The sequence below is a fragment of the Mobula birostris genome, chromosome 8 (assembly GCF_030028105.1).
Source record: "Mobula birostris isolate sMobBir1 chromosome 8, sMobBir1.hap1, whole genome shotgun sequence".
NCBI lineage: Eukaryota > Metazoa > Chordata > Chondrichthyes > Myliobatiformes > Myliobatidae > Mobula > Mobula birostris.
In genome coordinates this window covers 130,316,738-130,337,245 of record NC_092377.1, presented here as the reverse complement: position 1 = coordinate 130,337,245, position 20,508 = coordinate 130,316,738, and the positions used below count along the sequence as shown (strand labels likewise).

General features: G+C 47.5%; 1 protein-coding gene across 1 annotated transcript; it reads left to right on the top strand.

The window, feature by feature from the left end:
• The first annotated feature begins 8,674 nt into the window (after positions 1–8,674).
• On the top strand, positions 8,675–10,419 carry LOC140201710 (protein FAM187B-like). Its single transcript, XM_072266257.1, has one exon. The coding sequence runs from the start codon at positions 8,807–8,809 to the stop codon at positions 10,028–10,030; it is 1,224 nt and encodes a 407-aa protein (XP_072122358.1). The 5' UTR covers positions 8,675–8,806; the 3' UTR covers positions 10,031–10,419.
• Positions 10,420–20,508: the final 10,089 nt, after the last annotated feature.

Below are 20,508 nucleotides of genomic sequence, written 5' to 3'. Positions count from 1 at the left end.
GGGTTGTGCTGGTTGGTCCAGGAACTGAATGGCTGAAGAGAAGTAGCTGTGCCTGGTGATGTGGAACCTCGGGTTTCTGCACTTCCTGGCTGGACGGAGCAGCGAGAAGAAGGTATGGCTCATACGGCGGGAATCTTTGCTTGTTGAGGCCGTGCCTCCTGTAGATTCTGCCGACAGTGGGGAGGGGGAGGGATGTGCCTGTGATGTATTGTGCTGAATCCACCATACCCTGGATATTCCTAAATTCCTGTGCATTCGACTTGCGGTAACGGACGGTGACGCAACCAGTCAGGATACTTTGAACAGGATATCTGTGGAGGTTTATACAAGTGTTCGGTGGCAAGAGAAGGGGAGCGAGGTCTCCCGGAGTGGCGACAGATTGATTCCTGTGAACGGCGGTCAAGTCTCGATTCTTTGACTATAGCTGTCCATCCGAGCTGAATATTTTTAGTAGAAGATTGAGAGATTGAAATGAACACACTTGCGGAATATCAGAACCCGCGGAAGTATCAGTTGGTCGCAACGGATGTCCGTGGTCGTATTGGAGTCACTGGGAGGTGGTGCAAACGGGTTGGACGGTTTCGAGGCAGGAGGAGATACCGCCAATCAACAGACTCTTAGTCTAATCGCCAAACTCAGGAACATTCTTGGTTCCACAATATTTAATCTAGACCGAACAAAACACCTCAGTGTTCAGTGTCCTAATACCAGGGCTCACACCGTTCGGACTCCTTAGAATTAGATTCCAGTCTGGGACCGATCCAGCATCGGAAACTCCGTAGATAGACACCTCGAAATCGGGCTGACCACTAGCTTATCTATAAATAGAAACCCACAAACCTCTGGATTAGATCCCAGCTATAACTAACTCCCGTGGATCTATAATATTCTATAACGCCCCCCGCTCCCCGAACCCCTGGATTAGATGCCAGCCTGTAACTCTCTCCCAGAGATCCGTTCTTCTATATATAAACCTCCTGAACCCCGGGATGAAATCCCAGTCTGTGATCCACTCCCTGGATCTGTTATTCTATAGATAAACCCCCGAACCTATGGATTAGATCACGGCATGTAAACCACTCCCGGGGATCTATTATTCTATATATAAACCAAATGAGCCCCGGATTAGATCCCATCCTGTAACCCTCTCCCGGAGATCTGTTATTCTTTGTATAAGACCCATCTCCCTGAACCCCACATTAGATCCCAGCCTGTCACCCACTCTTGAGGATCTGTGATCCCAGTCTGTAAGCCACTTCCGGAGATCTGTTATCCTATATATGAACCCCCAGAACCCCTGTATTAGATCCCAACATGTAATCCTCTCCCGGAAATATATTATTCTCTATATAAACCCTGCTGAACTCGATAAGATCCCAGCCTGTAACCCACCCTTGGGGACCTATTATTTAATATTTAAACACCCAAACCACTGGATTAGACACCAGTCTGTAACTAATTCCTGGGTATCTGTTATTCTGTGTAGATAAACGCTTCAATCCATAGATTAGATCCCAGCCTATAGCTCACTCCTGGGGATTTATTCTATATATAAACCCCTGAATCCTGGATCAGATCCTAGTCTGTAACCTAGTTCCGGGGCTCTTTTATTGTATATATTGTAGGTTTTCGCAAATAAAACAATATAAGGTGTTTTATATTTAGGAAATAACAGTACAGCTCATTCATTGAACGCCAAAAAAAAACCTCTGCACAAAGCGCGGTAAAACCGCTCGGCGTAATTACGTCATCGCGCCAGACCAGCCCCTTAAAGTGAAACTCCAACTCAAAGTCGGTGGTTGTAAATTATGTACATTTCCACAAATTACATTACCCCACATTGCCCTCCGCCCCCAGAGTTCACTAAAACCGGCATTTGTGAGCCTGTCCGGAGCTCGGACGAGCTGCCCGGCTCGGGGTCCTATGGTCCAAGGGTGGAGAAACAGCGGGTGCCTCTGGCTAGTCTAGAGGTGTGTCATGGTTATGTTGTGTCGCCAGGGGCATGGTAGCGGATGCCTCCAAATCCTGGTGGACCGGTTTCTGGCGACGTACCGAAATACTTCTGCCTGGCCTGCTGAGTTCCACCAGCTGCACGGATTTCCAGCACCTGCAGATTTGTAACAATGATAAAAGTCTTTTCTCCTCATTCCAAAACGCGGAACGGACCATTGTAAGGGGGCCTAAGAGGATACTGGCGTACATAATGGCGGACGAAAACAAGGGAGGCGAAGTGTCGGTCAACAGGAACCCACATGTGCTGTACACTGTGATGGGAAGCCGAGGTTCTAGGCCATCGCAGCCCAGAGGTCTGATATGAATTGGGCTCAGAGGAAGTATCAGATGGGGTGCCAAATAGAACGAACTAGGTGTTGATGAATGGCCGAGCCACGTCTGCGGGGGTCGTTCATGCTGGAGGGATGACCCTCAACCATGGTAATGAGGTGCGTGAAACTGTGGGTGGGGGGTGGGAGGATCAACAAGGTGCACATTGGCGTGGTCAAAACGTCGCTCAGGGGCCTCAAAAAGTGTTAATGGCGCCTGGGTGTGTTGGTTAATATTTGAACACTGGCACCCCACACAGGCTGCAGCCCAGTCATACATGTCCTTCCAGAGGCCGTGCCACGCAAGCTTTCTGAGATCCCTGAGCGATGTTCTGACCGAGAAGTGCACGGGGGTGATGGGAGAGGAGAGAAGGCCGTGGAAGAAAGAAAAGGGGAGGAAGCACCAGAGGAGGAGCTGATGGGCAGGTAAGGTGATAAGGTGGGAGACGGAAATGTGAATGGGGAATTGTAAGGGGGGGGAGGGGCGCTTGACCGGAAGTTCGAGAAGTGCCATTAGGTTGGGGCTATCCAGGTGGAATGTAAGGTGTTGTTCCTCCAACCTGAGTGTGACCTCATCACAACAGTGGCCATGGACTGACATATCGGAATTGGAAAGGGAAGTGGTATTAAAATGGGTGGCCTCTTTTTTTTTGGCGACAGAGCTCAGGTGATTGGTGGTCTCCCAATGTACCTCAGATCTCACTGATATACAGGAGGCCTCACTGGAAGCACTGGATACAGTCGATGACCCCAACAGACTCACAGGTGAAGTGTCACCTCACCTGGAAGGACTGTTTGGGGCCCTGAATGGTAGTGAGGGACAAGTAACGGGGGCAGTTGTCGCACTTGTTCTGCTTGCAATGATGTGTTGGGGTGGGGGGGGGAATGAATGGAGAAGGGAGTCACGTAGGAAGATATCCCTATAGAACGCAGATAGTGGTGGTGGGGGGGTGGAAATGAAAGATGTGCTTGGTGGTGGGATCCCAATGGAGGTGGCGGGAGTTAAGGGGAATTATGTGCTGGATGCGGAGGCAGTTAGGTGGTGGCTGAAGAAGAGTTCTATACCTGGTGGGTGGTGGGGGGAAGGCATGGAGGCTGGTGAGTAGTGTCGGTGGAGGGGTGGTTGGACGGGTTAGGGCATTGATGTGGACTAAGGGAAGCCCATTCTTTGAAGAAGGAGGACAGTTCTGCATGAAAAGTCTCATCGAGGGCAGAGATGCGGTGGAGATGGAGGAATTAAGAGAAGGGAATGGCATTTTTACAAGTAACGGGGTGGGGAAGAGGTATAGTTCAGGTAGCTGTGAGTCAGTGGTTATCTCAAGAGGCTCTCTTACTTCCATTTTCAAGATCATATTATGATTTAGTAAATTTTTAATATTCTATTTAGACTATTTTTAATATTTTATATTTAATATTGTAAGCTGGGAGTGTGATTGTGCTAGATGAATATCGCTGTGATGATGTACGTTCTAGTACCATTGTTGGCGAAAGTAAGTTAATAGTGATATCTGTTTGAAGTGATGATAGACGTGGAGGGTAATGCTGATGTATCTAAGACATCAGTGGTAAGTTGTCAGGTTTGTGAAAGGGTTTAGAAGGAAGGGTGTCAGAAATTACGCGGTAAATCTGAAGGCATGGTGAAACTGGAGGCAAAGTTGATGAAGTCGTGAGCTCTGCATGGGTGCAGGGTGGAAAATGAGATGCAATGTGTAGAAGTTGGGAAGTTAGACCAGTGTAGGCATGGAACATAGACTGTTCAGACGTGGCCGACAATAAGCAAGGATAGGTGTGACCATGCAAGTCATGCTGTTAGTCGGACATAACATGGGTCCAGAGTTGGTTGAATTAGGTCTGGCATGGCTCACTGCGAAATTGTGGATATGGTGGAGACTTAGGTGGAGGAGCAACGCCCTATATTCTCACTGGGTAGCCTCCAACCTGGTGAAGGCATGAACATCGACTTTCTTGAACTTCTGGCAATGAGCGCCCCCCCCTCCCCACCTTCACCATTCCACAATCCAATTTCCCTCTCTCACCTTAACACCTTACCAGTCTATCACCTCCCTCTGGTGCTCCTCCCCCTTCCCTTTCTTCCATGACATTCTGTCCTCTCCTATCAGATTCCCCCTTCTGCATCCCTTTATCACCAATCGACTTCCCAGCTCTTTACTTCACCCCCTTTCAATTTCACCCAACAACCTACGATCTTGTATTCTTCCTTCCCCCCCCCCCCACAGCTTCTTACTCTGACTTCTCACCTCTTTTCTCCAGTGCTGTTGAAGGGTCTCAGCCTGCAACCTCGACTGTTTACTCTTTTCTGTAGATGCGGCCTGCCTGCTGAGTTCCTCCAGCATTTTGTGTGTGTGGCTTGGATTTCCAGCGTCTGTAAATGTTCTCCTGTTTGTGACTGACAACCTAAACAGGCAATGAGCAGCATTAATAATCATCCCGCTGAGTCTGATTCAGAAGGGTAGGGTGGAGGAGAGGCAGGCTGTGGTGACAGGGTGATTAATTAGGGGAATGGGCAGGAAGTTCTTTGGGCGGGAACAGGATTCCCAGATGGTATGTTGCCTCCGGGTGCCAGGATCTGTGATATCTTGAATCGAGTCCTCACCATTCTTAAGTGAATAGCCAGAAGTTGTGATCCACATAGGTACTAATGTCATGTGTGGGATGAACAACAAAGTTCTGCATAGGGAGTTCAGGGAGTTAGGTGCTAGTTAAAGAGCAGAGACTCCAGGGTTGTGATATCAGGATTGCTACCCATTCCATGTGCTAATGATGCCTAACTAGAAAGATTATACAGTTTAATATGCAGCTAAGGAGTTGGTGTGGTCGGGGGGGGGGGGCGTAAGACATAAGATTTTCAGATCATTGGCTCTCTTTTAGGGAAGGTAGGGCCTATACAGACGATATGGTTTATACCTGAACTGAAGGGGGACAAGTACTATAACAGGAAGGTTTGTTAATGCTGGAAGGTGGGGCCTATACAGACGATGCGGTTTACATCTGAACTGGAGGGGGTTAAATATCCTAACAGGAAGGTTTGTTAATGCTGGAAGGTGGGGTTTAAACTGGAGTTGTAGGTGGATGGGAGCCAGAGTGCCAGAACAGTTAGAGGAAAGGTTGTGGAGGCAGAGGTTGGTAAGACCTCAGACAGAGGTAGGAATCAAAAGGTTGAGCTGGTGTGGTGTCCGAGCTGCCTGTATTGCAACGCAAGAAGTATTGTAGGAAAGGTGGATGATAGTGCTGAAGATGAGGCAGCTGGTTTACAAACGGAGGCGATGTGTATCAAGGATAGGGAGAAATTGTAGTCAACAAGATGAGTTGCATTGTAAAAGATGGGCAAAATCAAAAAGGGTGAAAACTGAAGGTGTTCTATTTGAATGCGCACAGTACACGGTAAAAGGTAGATGAATTTGCAGCATAGTTTCAGTTTGGCAGGTCTGATGTTATAGACAGCACTGAATCATGCCTGAAAGATTATAGGTGGGAGCTTAGTGTCCAAGGATACACGTTGTATCGAAAGGACAGGCAGGAAGGCAGAGGGAGCAGCGCTGCTCTGTTGGCAAAAAATGAAACCAAATCATTAGAAACAAATGACATAGGGTTGGATGGTGTTGACACATTGTGGATAGAGCTGAGGAACTGCAAGGGTAAAAATACCCTGATGGGAGTTGTATACAGACCCCCAAACAGAGTTAAGGTTGTGGGCTACAAATTAAAATGAGAGATAGAAAATGCATGCCTAAAGGGCAGTGTTACAATAGTCATGGGGAACTTCAATATGTAGGCAGATTAGGAAAATCAGTGTGGTGCTGGTTTCCAGAAGAGGGAATTTCTAGAGTACCTATGTGATGGTTTTTCAGAACATGTCGTTTTATTTGTGAAAACCTATATTGGTGACCCCGGTTCCCTAGGACAATTCCAGAGTTACTGCACATGTCAGCATACTGAGGCCCAACTCAGTATGGTTTCCACAAGGGGAAATCTTGCCTGACAAATCTATTGGAATTCTTTGGAGAAATAACAAGCAGGATAGACAAAGGAGAATCTGTTGATGTTGTGTACTTGGATTTTCAGAATGCTTTGGCAAGTTGTCACACACGAGGCTGCTTAACAAGCTATGACCCCATGGTGTTACAGGAAAGATTCTAGCATGGATAAAGCAGTGGCCGATTGGCAGTAGGCAAAGGGTGGGAATGAAGGGAGACTTATCTGAACGGATGCGGCTGATAAGTGGTGTTCCACAGGGGCCTGTGCGGGGACTGATTCTTCTTACATTATATGTCAATGATTTGGATGATGCAATTGATGGTTTTGTTGCAAAGTCTGAAGATAAATTGAGTGGCAGGTAGTAGGGAGGCTACAGAAGGACTTACTAGACAGATCAGGATAGTGGGCAAAGAAATGGCAGCTGGAATACAGTGTCAGGAAGTGTATGCGCTTTGGTAGAAGAAATGAAAGGGTTGAATAATTTCTAAATGGAAAGAAATACAAACAGAAACTGAGGTGCAAAGGGCCTTGGAAGTCCTTGTGCAGGATTCCCTTAAGGTTAATTTTCAGGTTGAGTCTGTGGTGAGGAAGGCAAATTCAATGTTGGCATTCATTTCAAGCATAATAGATGTAATGGATGTAATGTTGAAACGTTGTAAAGCACTGCTGAGGCCTCAAATGGAGTATTGTGAGCATGTTTGGACACCTTATCTGAGAAAGGATGTGCTGAAATTGGAGAAGATTCAAAGGAAGTTCACAAAAACGATTTTAGGATTGAATAGCTTGTCATATGAAGAGCTTTTGATGGCTATTGGCCTGTATTCACTAGAATTCAGAGATATGAGTGGTCACCTAATTGAAATTTATCTAATGGTGAAAGGCCTTGATAGAGTGGACGTGGAAGAGTCTAGACCTGGGGGCACAACTTCAGGATAGAGGGGCATCTTCTTAGAATGGAGATGAGGGAGAATTTCTTTCGCCAGAGAGTAGTGAATCTGTGGAGGCCAAGTCTTTATGTACATTTAAGGCAGAGGTTGAGAAATTCTTGATTGGTCAGGGCAAGAAGGATTACAGGAAGAAGGCAGGAGTTTGGGTCTGAGAGGACAATTGGATTAACCATGATGAATTAATGTAGGAGACTCGATGGGCCAAATGGCCTATTTCTACGCCTATATCAATGGCCTATGTATATCATGCAGGTAAACAAAAAGAAAAGCTAAGAGATTCTATAGAGAGTCCATCATTCGTTGGAAAGTCTATGCTGCATTTTCAGCCCCAACAGCATGTGCAGAAAAAGAGGGCAAAACGGGGTTATCACAGCCGTTTTTTGGAAGGTCCCCGAAGCACACAGACACCTGATGGCAGCTCCCAACTAGATCGACTTTTGCAAAAATAAATTTCCGGCTGACCGTGCCGAAATTCTAGGATTTGAGACAGCTGGTAACAATCGGAGTGCTGGTCTCGTTAGGGCGTCGGTAATCGCCTCATAGGCGGCAACCCCCATCGGATTTAAGAACTATAAGGAGGGGCGATTCGACCAACGTACGATGTTGGCAAACTCAGCCCTCGCGGTGCCACCTTTTCTGGGCCCATTCTACGCGTGCGGCACGGACTGGCGGGCCAGTTATGGGAATGTGGCGCTCAACACCCTGTTTTGAAACTGTAGTGAAGCATGTGGGCTTAGTGAGGTTTGCGTTGGCCGACATGCGTAATAACTCTGGAATCGGGGTCACCAATATAGGTTTTCACAAATAAAACGACATAAGTTATTTCATGTTTAGTTTTAGAAAAACCGTACAGCTGATTTATTGCACTCCAAAAAATTGAACACAAAGCGCGGCAAAAGCCCTTTACGTCTGTACGTCATCACGTCATAGCAGCCTCTTAAAGTGAAACGCCGACTCTAATGTCGGTGGTTGAAAATCATGTACACTTACACAAATTACAACCGCCTACAAAATAACCTCCCCTGGATTAGATCCCAGTTTGTAACCCGCCCTTGGGGATTTGCTAATCTATATATAAACCCCCGAACGACTGGATTAGATCCTAGCCTGTAACTAACTCCTACCCTGCAAATAAACCTTAGAATCAATGGATTAGATCTCAGACTGTAACCCACTCCAAGGGATCTGTTATTTTATATATAACCCCCTTGAAATCCATAGAGTTGATCCTAGACTGTAACCCAGTCAAGGGTCTGTCAAAGGGATTGTTTCGGTCGTGGGTACTTTGTTTTGGACGTGCAAATTTGGAAAGGACTGTCTTAAAACCGGGTCAGAAATCAGCGCTATTTTTCCCTTTCAGGACACGTGCAGTGTGATGTTCCCGCCTCTAGTTCTGCCCCAGGATGTCGTCGAACCGTACGCACTGTTTCCATTGTTGAGGTAAAAGACCATTGTTCGTCTCTCGGAGATGTAACGAAGGCGATTTGGGGGGATGCGGTAGGGAACCAGATCACCCTCCTCTTGCTTTAGGACTCTGGGGAGATGGAAAGACGGCTGAGCTGGGTCACATTGGTGGTGTCCCCAATCCTTCCAGTCACGCTGTTTCTGACCAGTGCTCTCTCGGCGTCCGCTGGTTCTTCGATTTCCTGCGACCCGAACCGGTCGTGCCTAATCCCGTTTCTGAGCCGCAACCCGGCCACTCTGATCTGTCCCAACGTCCCGTCCCAGCCCGGAGAGGTGACCTGGGCGTACTCCAACAGCTCGGAGCCCGGCTCCGTGGCGGTGGTGCTGGTGGGAGCGGGGGCCGTTCCGCTCAGGGGAGGACACTTTGGCGATCTGCAGTCCCGTTGCCGGTTCTCCCCGCCGCACATCTCCATACGACCCGCCACTGTGCGGGACTCCGGCGTCTACTTGTGTCAGATGGACGGCAAGACCTTGGCTTACTACGAGGCGGACGTCCAGGATGTGGAGAAGGCGCACCTCTCGGGCAAGTCCGTCGGAGTCCCGGCGCTACCAAGCACCTTCCGAGAAGTAAAAGGGCAGCACTGGAAACTTTTCACCGTCTGGAATGCCTGGCAAGATTGCGACCGGTGCGGCGCCCCGGGGGAAAGGAGACGCCTTGGTTTCTGCTACGCCCGTCCCGTCGTTGGGCAGGAGCAAGCCGTGCCCTGCGGACTCTCGGATTCAGCCGGGCGTCCCGAGCTGGCCAGTCGGGGTCCCGAGATAGCGCTGGAACCCTGCCAGGTTCCGTGCCTCACAGAATCGACTTACGGAGCGCACGTCAGGCGCTTGGAACTGCCGGGTCGGAGATTCGTTCCGCTCGACCTACCCCGCACCCTCCTTATCGAGACTTACCTGGTCTACGTCAACGGAAACGCGAGCCTCAGGTGTCCCGGCGCCTCCGCCTTCACGCCGGTCTCCTGGCGGAAGGACTCCGTCTACATAACGCGGGACGAGCTCTCTGGAAGGCGAGGGAGCGCCCATTCCTTAGACGAGCTCACCGGGCGCAGCACCTACACCATTGCCGGAGCGCAGAAGGACGACGAGGGGGCGTACAGGTGCTACGTGTCCGGTGAACTGGCCGCTTCTTTCCACCTGAAAGTGCTAGATCCTTACGGGAGAGGAGCGGCGGCAGAGAGCAACGCCATGATCGCTGTCTGGTATTTCTTGGCTGCCGTCTCGATTACCTTCGTTCTCCTCGGATTCCTGAGCTTTCTGTACATCTACTACAGCCAAGTGCGGCGGCACCAGGTCGTGCACTGGTAGCAGTGCGCCCGTAACGAGTTGTCCGGTTGTAATTCAGAAGGGCATTCAGCCCGTTTTAGTTCCTGCCAGCCCTCAAAACGGTAGCATCGATTCCCTCCCTCCCTGTAGCCTATTGTCTCTCTCATCTTGCCCCGCTCTCTACCATTCACGCAATACTCTCAAGGATAATAAACACACTTTTTGTTGGAGTGTGAGAAGTAATCCCACAGACAGAATGAGAAAATTCCTCGCGTACACACGCGGGCAAAAGCTCCTTACGAGGGGACGGATCTCCGCTCCCTAGTTCCCACTCTGAACTGAATGCGTGGCTGCCTTCACAAACAACGTTCAACTTTCTCATTGAAATTTTATCCCAGGATGGTCTTAATTAATCAGTGCTCTCCACTTCATTAAAGTTCTCTTATGTTAAAGAGTGTGGTTAATTGAGAATGTACACTTTTATTAACTACTTGCAACTCAGGAGAAGGTAATTTACCCTTTAAGGTAATACAGCTTGGAGACAGGCGCTTTGGCCCAACTCGTCCCTGCTAACCAAGATGCCCATCTAAACTAATCCCACTTGCCTGCAGTTGGCCCATATTCCCCCTACAGCCATGTATGACTTAAACATTGTTAATGTATCTGCCTTAACGATTTCCAAGTACCAACCACCCTCTGGGTGAAGAAGTTTCCCCTTGTAAATTTTGTGCTCTCACTTCGCCCTCTAGTTTTTAGTTTTTAGACTGTGTGCATTTCCCCTGTCAATATTCCCCACAGAGAGAGTAGTAAATGCATGGAACACACTGCTGGAAGTGGTGGTAGAAACATCTTTAGGTTATCCTTCAGTCTTCTATACTTCATTGAATAAAAACCCAGCCTGTTCAACTTCTCAACCAAGGCCCCCACGTCCCGTCAGTATTCTCGTTAATCTCCGCACTCTTTCCAGTTTAATGATATTGTTCTTATCGCATGCAGAGCCGGGCTGAGAATTGGCAGATAGAGTTCAGTCCAGAAAAGTGAGAAGTGATGCACTTTAGACGGTCAGATCTATCTCTCTATTTGTTTGTTTGTTTGTTTGTTTATTTATTTATTTATTAATTAATTATTTGGGAGACAGTGTGAAGAAGGCTCTGCCGGCCATTCGAGCCACATTACTCAGCAATCCTCCAATTTAATCCTAGCCTAATCATTGGACAATTTACAATGACCAAGTAACCTACCAACTGGTAGGTTTTAGACTGTGGGAGGAAATCCATGTGGTTATCAGGAGAACGTACAAACTCCTTACAGGCAATAGCGAGAATTGAACCCGGGTCACCTATACTGCAAAACATTGTGCTAACCTCGGCGTTACCGTACTGCCGAACACAGATTACAAGTCTAATGACAGGATTCTTGGCTGTGTCAAGGAACAGAAGGATCTTGGGGTCCACGTCCATAGATCCCTCAAAATTGCCATGCCAAGCTGATCGGGTGGTTAAGAAGGCATGTGGTGCGTTAGTCTTCACTAGTTGGATGATTGAGTTCAAGAGCCACGTGGTGATGTTACAACTCGATATAACTCTGGTTAGACCACACGTGGAGCATTGTGTTCAGTTCTGGTCACCTCATTATAGGAGTGGTGTGGAGGCCTCAGAGAGGTTGCAGAGGGGTTTTACCCCGATGCTTCCTGGATTGCAAAATCCTGCCTTAAAAGGAAAGACTGAGCAAGCTAAGGCTTTTCTTTTTGGAGTGAAGAAAGATGAGAGCCAACTTGATAGAGGTGTGGTGATTGAGTTCAAGCTGCACAGAGGAATGCTGCAGCTCTGTAAAACAATGGTGAGACCACACTGAGTATTGTATTCATTTTTGGTCACCTCATTTTAGGAAAGATGTGAGAGCTTTGCAGTTTACCAGGATGCTGCCTGCATAAGAGAACATATCTCATGGGGAAAGATTGAGGGAGTGACGGCCAATCTCTTTGGAGTGAAGGAGGGTGAGAGGTGACTTGATAGAGGTGTATATGATTATATAAGGTACAGATAGAGTGGTCAGCCAGAGCCTTTTTTTTCCAAGCTGGCAGTGGGTAATACCAGAGGACATCGGGAAAAGTGAGTGGAGAAAAGTTTAGGTGAGATGTCAGGGTTAGATTGTTTTTTACAGGGAGTGTTAAGTGCATGGCACACACTGCCGGGCGTGGTGATAGAGGCATATAGATACGTTGAGGACATTTAGGAGATTCTTAGATAGGCACATGGATGAAAGAAAAACAACAGAGTTCACGGTTGTGTCAGAGGGAAACGTTACGTTGATTGTGGAGCTGTTTTATATAAGTCGAACGGCCCGGTGTGCTGTACAGTTCTATCCTATACATTCTATAACAGGCTGAACAAAACTGTATATAGTGCTCCAGTTGCAGTCTCGCCAATGTCCTGTTCAACTGCAATATAATCCTGTTTTTTTTCCCTGTAACAATCCTCCTATTAGCATCTACATTCTGGGTGACTCAGTATGTAGAGTAACAGTCTGGGATCTAATCCAAGGGTTCAGGCAGTTTATATATGGAGTAACAGATTCCTGGGAGTAGGGAATCTAATATAGGGTTTCAAGGGGGGTTATATATAGTATAACAGATTTCCAGAATGGGTTACAGGCTGGGACCTAATTCAGGGCTGGGTGGGGGTGTTATATATAGAATAACAGATGCCAGAAAGTAGGGTAAACAGCAGGATCTAATCCAGGGCTTGGGCGGGGTTGTTATATATAGAATAACATAGCCCCCAGGAGTTAGTTACAGTCTCAGATCTAATCCATGGGTTCGGGGGAGGTGTGGGGTGGGAGTTTATATGGAGAGTAACAGATCCACGGCAGTGGGTTACAGGCTGGGATCTTATCGAGGGGATTGTGAGTTTATACTGAGAAATGGAATAGTAGACAGTCCAGTTTTGAGGGGTTTATGTACGAAGTGTTGGATGCTGGCACACATTCCCAGATTGGAATCTAATTCTAGGGAGCCTGGGAGGTGTGAGGCTGCTACTGTTACACACGAACACTCTTCCGGAATTTGGACAATGAACACACTGAGGTGTTTTGTTCAATCCAAATGTAATGTTGTGGAAGCAAGAATGTTCCTACCATTGGTCTATTGATTGGTGGTATGTTGTCCTGCATTGAATCATATCCAAACCATCTACATTACCTACCATTGGTAATTGTGTCAGGCGCCTGCTGATTGGAGAAGTGACATTTGCAATTTTCCAGTTTTCCGGAACCATTCCAGAATCAAGAGATTCTTGAAGGATCATTACCAATGCCTACTTCAGCCAGCTCTTCCAGAACCCTAGTCCAGGTGACTTATCTTCCTTCAGACCTTTCAGCTTGAAGGTATCATCAGACATGGAATGGCACAGCAGACTCCATTGGCCAAATGGCCTAATTCTGTTTCTGTGTTATTAAACTGGAGAGAGTGCAGGAAAGACTCACGAGGATGTTACTGGGACTGGGGGGCTTGAGTTATAAGGAGAGACTGGACAGGCTGGGACAGTTTTTCCTGGAGTGAAGGAGGCTGAGGGGTGAGCTTAGAGGTTTATAAAACCATGAGGGGTGTTGATAAGGTGAATGTTCACAGTCTTTTCCCCAGGGTAGGGGAGTCTAAAACATGAGGACACAGGTTTAAGGTGGGAGAGGTAAGAATTAATGGGGAAGAAATTTCACCCAGAGGGCGTTGTGTGTATGGAATAAGCTGCCAGAGGAAGTGATTGATGTCGGTAGAATTACAATGTTTAAGATATATTTGATCCGATCCATGGATGGGAAAGGTTTAGAAGGATATGGGTCAAACTGAGAAAATGGGAAAAGCTCAGGTAGACAACTTGGTCGGCATGGAGGATGTGGGCTGAAGGGCCTGTTCCTGTGCTGTATAATTCTCTAACTCTACATTGGTCAGGGTTTCGTAAACTGAATGGTGACCTTACTGAAACATCCCAGTCCCAAAAGGGACAGGATAGGGGAGATGAAGATCTGCTTTCCCCAGTGGGAGAGTCTCAACCAAGTGGACAGTTGCAAGATCAGGGAGTGGTCATCTATAATTGGGACACATCAGAACTTTACACAGATGTTGGGGAATCTCGGCAATTCTCTGCCCCGGCATGTGGTGTAGGTGTAGGCTGGATGACTGGCAGAGGGAGCAGGATAAATGGAACAGAAGAGGAGTTGAAGCGACGGGCAGTTCGGCTGTAATCTCACAGAATGAGATCAAGAGTGTCGAGAAGTTATGTCACAGCTTTATATAACTCTGGTCAAGCCACATCTGGAGTATTGCATTTAGTTCTGGTCATGCCATTGCAGGAAAGCTTTGGAGAGAGTGCAGAAGAAGCAGAGCCCTCCTCACCATCGAGGATATCTTCAAGATATTGTGACTCAAGAAGGCAGCACCCATCACTATGGACTCTCACCATCTGGGACATGCCCTATTTTCATTACTATCATCAGCAAGGAGGTACAGAAGCCTGTCGACCCGCACTCAACAATTCAGGAACAGCCTCTTCCCCTCTGCCATCAGACTTTTGAATGGACCATGAACCCATGAGCCCTGCTTCATTATTCATATTTTGCATGTTAATTATTTTTGTAACTTGTACACTTTTATGTTTTGCGGAGTACTGCTGCCACAAAAAAAAAAACAACAAATCTCATACAAGTGTCGGTGCTAATAAACCTGATTCTGATTCTGAAAAAGCAAGGTTATATTAATACCAGGAGCCAGGAGCCACAATCTACACTGCCACCAGAGGGCAATGTCGATCCACCTCACTCCCCAGACACTGACAGAGTCACAAAGCAGAGAAAAAAGCCCTTTGGCTCAATTGCTCTTTGCTGACCAAGATTCTGATCCAATCTAACCCCATCTACCTGCGTTTGTCCTATATCTCTCTTAATATTTCATATCTATGTACCTCTCCAAGTCATTCTACCTGCTTCAACTAGATTCTCTGGCAGCTTGTTCCATGCACAGTTCACTCTTTGAGTGAAAAAATTGTCCCTCCTTTTTAAGTCTCTCTGATCTCACCTTAGAATTATGCCCTTTGGTTTTTGACTCCCTTTCCACGGGACTGTGACCATCCACCTTATATACATCCATTATGATATTATAAATCTCTATAAAGTCACCTCTCAGCTGCCTTCACTCCAGGAAAATAGTCCCAGTGTATTCAGGGACTACTATAACTCAAGCCCTCCAGTCCTGGCAACATCTTCGTGCATCTTTCCTGCACCCACTCCAGCTTAATGACATCCTTCCTAAAGCTGGGCGACCAGAACTGCACACAGTACACCAAGTGCTGTCACACTAATATCTTGTACAGCGCTTCACACAGAGGATGGTGGGTATATGGAACAAGCCACCAGACAGAAAACGTTCTGGCACTTACACAGAAACACAGAAAACCTACAGCATAATACAGGCCTTTCAGCCCACAAAGCTGTGCTGAAAATGTCCTTACCTTAGAAATTACCTAGAGTTACCCATAGCCTTCTATTTTTCTAAGCTCCATGTACCTATCCAGGCCTCCACCACCGCCACTGGCAGCTCATTCCATGCACTCACCACTCTCTGTGTAAAAAACTTACCCGTGATATCTCCTCTGTACCTTCTTCCAAGCACGGTAAAACTATGCCCTCTCTCGCTAGCCATTTCAGTCCTGAGAAAAAGTCTCTGACTATCCACACCATCAACGACCTGCCTTTGTCAAAGCCATGCTGACTATTCCTAATCATAGTATTCTTCTTCAAATGTTCATAAGTGTTCTAGGTCTCTATCGTTACCTAGTTTTCTGAACCTTTCGTAAGCTCTTCTTTTCTTCTTGACAAGATTTACAACAGCCTCAGTATACCATGGTTCCTGTACCCTCCCATCTTTTCCCTGTCTCATTGGAACGTACCTATGCAGAACTCCACACAAATATCCCCTGTACATTTGCCACATTTCTTTCCTACGTTTCCCTGAGAACATCTGTTTCCAATTTCTGCTTCCAAATTCCTGCCTGATAGCCTCATATTTCCCCTTACTCCAATTAAACGTTTCCCTAATTTATCTGTTCCTATTCCTTTCCAATGCTATGGTAAAGGAGATAGAATTGTGATCACTATCTCCAAAATGCTCTCTCACTGAGAGACCTGACACAAGGACAGCCTCTCCTCTCGTAGACGTATCTACATATTGCGTCAAGAAACCATTCTGAACACACCTAACAAATTCCACGCTATCTAAACCGCTTACTCCAGGGAGATGGTAATCAATATTTGGGAAATTAAAATCTCCCATCACAACAACCCTGTTACTATTACTCCTTTCCAGAATCTGTCTCCCTATCTGCTCCTCGATGTCCCTGTTACGATTGGGTGGTCTATAAAAACACCCAGTAGAGCTATTGACCCCTTCTTATTCCTAACTTCCACCCACAGAGACTTCGTAGACAGCCCCTCCGTGACTTCCTCCTTTTCTGCAGCTGTGACACTATCTCTGATCAACAGTGCCACGACCCCACCTCTTTTGCCTTCCTTCCTGTCCTTTCTGAAACATCTAAAGCCTAGCACTTGAAGTAGCCATTCCTGCCCCTGCCATCCAAGTCTCCATAAAGACCACAACATCATAGCTCCAAGTGCTGATCCACGCTCTAAGCTCATCCACTTTATTCATAATACTCCTCGCATTAAAATAGACACATCTCAAACCATCAGACTGAGTGCGTCCCTTCTCTATCACCTGCCTGTCCGCCCTTTCGCACTATCTCCAAGCTTTCTCTATTTGTGAGTCAACCTCCTTTCCTCCTCACTTCAGTTCAGTTGCCAGCCCCCAGCAATTTTAGTTTAAATTCTCCCCGATAGCCTTAGTAAACCTCATTGCCAGGATATTGGGTCCCCTCAGATACAACGATGACCTTTAAAAGACACATGATCAGGTGAGGAACAGGTGTACAGGAGTGAGGTAGATCGGCTGGTTGAGTGGTGTTGCAACAACAATCTTGTTCTTAATGTCAGTAAGACAAAGGGATCTATTGTTCATAACAGTGCAGGCATTTGTCAGATTACACAAAGTTATTACAAGGGAAGGATGGTCTGGAAGAGCAGGATTTATATTTATTTCGTAATACAAGAGTTACGTTCCCCGTAACTGGTTTGTCAAACCAGCAGAAATGGATCACTCAGTTGGAGTCTGGATTACTGGAACTAAGAAAGTTTTATTAAAGAAATAAGCAACACAGTACTCTAATAGTAAGGGTATAAATGCAACAGGTTAGCAATGAATAAACACACATGTACACAGAACTAGGATAATAGGATCAATCAAGCTTTATCGTCGACTAGGGGTAAATGACCAGTTTCAAAGTGACGCAAAGTTCAGTTCAATTGAGTTCAGTTCAGTTCACAGTAATCACTGCCGTGGGAGAGAGAGAGAGAGAGAGAGAGAGAGAGAGAGAGAGTGAATGAATATTCAAATCGGATTCCAAACAGACCTTCGATATTCTTCGCAGTCAGCTTTCAGGCGAGCCCTTTGTAATGTCTTCTGAGGTCACCGACTGTGACCCCTCTGTTTCAGATTCGATCGTTCCTCTGCAGTGAACCTGGCACCCAGGCAAGGGCGGACGCACACCAGGTTCCTGCCGATCGTACCTTTCCACCCTGTGCGTCTATGGCTTGGTCCCGCGAACAGCCCTCCAAAACTCCCACCGACTTGTGGGAGGTGCACCACTTACAGGGTCTCGTTACCTCGTGGTGTCGTGTGTGTGTTGCCTTAGCGAACCTGTCCCTTTTTATCCCCCTGCTGGTGTATCGCTTGTCCATCACACTTCAAACAGTTCAGGGTTCAAAAAGGAGCCGATCTTGACAGCTCTCAGACCGTGTCTCCTTCCGTTAAACTCTCCTGTCTCTTCATTAACATTTCCAAATGCTGCTCCATTGTCTTCCTTAGCTCTCTTTCTCCTGAAGACAGGTGGCAGATCAACTGTGGATCCCACTGGTGCCAGCACAGGACAGTTAACATCTTAATCTATGTGTACTCGTTGTAACCCTCTTTCGTCACACAAGAAAGAAATACATGGGAGATGTATATGCAATACTGTTATTCTGACACATTCCCCCCTCAACAGCTTGCTCACCATATTGTATTGCCTTGGCTTGCATATCACGTAGAGAGATAGGACGCAACAGGCATGGTCAACCCCAACCAATAGAGGGCCTTAGAATGTGTTTTCCTAACACATCAATGAGGACAGGAGAGGTTCCGGAGCATTTGGTACAGGGGGACAGCACCACCCACAGATTCCCCTCAAATCACACACTGGATCGACTTGGAAACTTATCAAAACTCCACAACCCCCCTCCCCCTACACACACACACACACACACACACACACACACACACACACCTCACATCTACAAGGCACGAATCAGTTATGTGATGGGATACTCTCCACTTGCCTGGGTGGACTTAAGTACATGCATTCTGCATTCCACATCAAAGTTGCTGGTGAACGCAGCAGGCTAGGCAGCATCTCTAGGAAGAGGTACGGTTGACGTTTCAGGCTGAGACCCTTCGTCAGGACTAACTGAAGGAAGAGTTAGTAAGAGATTTGAAAGTGGGAGGGAGAGGGGGAGATCCAAAATGATAGGAGAAGACAGGAGGGGGAGGGATGGAGCCAAGAGCTGGACAGGTGATTGCCAAAGGGGATATGAGAGGATCATGGGACAGGAGGACGGGGAGAAAGACGGTAGGGGGGAACCCAGAGGGTGGGCAAGGGGTATAGTCAGAGGGACAGAGGGAGACAAAGGAGAGTGAGAGAAAGAATGTGTGTATAAAAATGAATAACGGATGGGGTCCTAGAGGGAGGTGGGGCATTAGCGGAAGTTAGAGAAGTCGATGTTCAGGCCATCAGGTTGGAGGCTACCCAGACGGAATATAAGGTGTTGTTCCTCCAACCTGAGTGTGGCTTCATCTTTACAGTAGAGGAGGCCGTGGATAGACATGTCAGAATGGGAATGGGATGTGGAATTAAAATGTGTGGCCACTGGGAGATCCTGCTTTCTCTGGCGGACAGAGCGTAGGTGTTCAGCAAAGCGGTCTCCCAGTCTGCGTCGGGTCTCGACAATATATAGAACGCCACATCGGGAGCACCGGACGCAGTATATCACCCCAGCCGACTCACAGGTAAAGTGTCGCCTCACCTAGAAGGACTGTCTGGGGCCCTGAATGGTGGTAAGGGAGGAAGTGTAGGGGCATGTGTAGCACTTGTTCCGCATACAAGGATAAGTGCCACGAGGGAGATCAGTGGGGAGGGATGGGGGGGACGAATGGACAAGGGAGTCGCGTAGGGAGCGATCCCTGCGGAAAGCAGAGAGAGGGGGGAAGGGAAAGATGTGCTCAGTGGTGGGATCCCGTTGGAGGTGGCGGAAGTTACGGAGAATAATATGTTGGACCTGGAGGCTAGTGGGGTGGTAGGTGAGGACCAGTGAGAGCAGATGTACGTGAAATTGGGGAGATGCGTTTGAGAGCAGAGTTGATAGTGGAGGAAGGGAAGCCCCTTTCTTTAAAAAAGGAGGACATCTCCCTCGTCCTAGAATGAAAAGCCTCATCCTAAGAGCAGCTGCAGCGGAGGTGGAGGAATTACGAGAAGGGGATGGCATTTTTGCAAGAGACAGGGTGAGAAGAGGAATAGTCCAGATAGCTGTGAGAGTCAGTAGGCTTATAGCAGACATCAGTGGATAAGCTGTCTCCAGAGATAGAGACAGAAAGATCTAGAAAGGGGAGGGAGGTGTCGGAAATGGACCAGGTAAACTTGAGGGCAGGGTGAAAGTTGGAGGCAAAGTTAATAAAGTCACCGAGCTCAGCATGCATGCAGGAAGCAGCGCCAATGCAGTCATCGGTGTAGCGAAGGAAAAGTGGGGGACAGATACCAGAACAGGCACAGAACATAGATTGTTCCACAAAGCCAACTAAAAGGCAGGCATAGCTAGGACCCATGCGGGTGCCCATAGCTACACCTTTAGTTTGGAGGAAGTGGGAGGAGCCAAAGGAAAAATTATTAAGAGTAAGTCTGCGTCCGGTCCTCCCGATGTGGCCTTCTATATATTGGCGAGACCCGGCGTAGTCTGGGAGACCGCTTTGCTGAACACCTACGCTCTGTCCGCCAGAGAAAGCAGGATCTCCCAGTGGCCACACATTTTAATTCCACATCCCATTCCCATTCTGGCATGTCTATCCACGGCCTCCTCTGCTGTAAAGATGAAGCCACACTCAGGTTGGAGGAACAACACCGTATATTCCGTCTGGGTAGCCTCCAACCTGATGGCCTGAACATCGACTTCTCTAACTTCCGCTAATGCCCCACCTCCCCCTCGTACCCCATCCGTTATTTATTTTTACACACATTCTTTCTCTCACTCTCCTTTTTCTCCTTCTGTCCCTCTGACTATACCACTTGCCCACCCTCTGGGTTCTCCCCTCCCTTGTCTTTCTCCCCGGA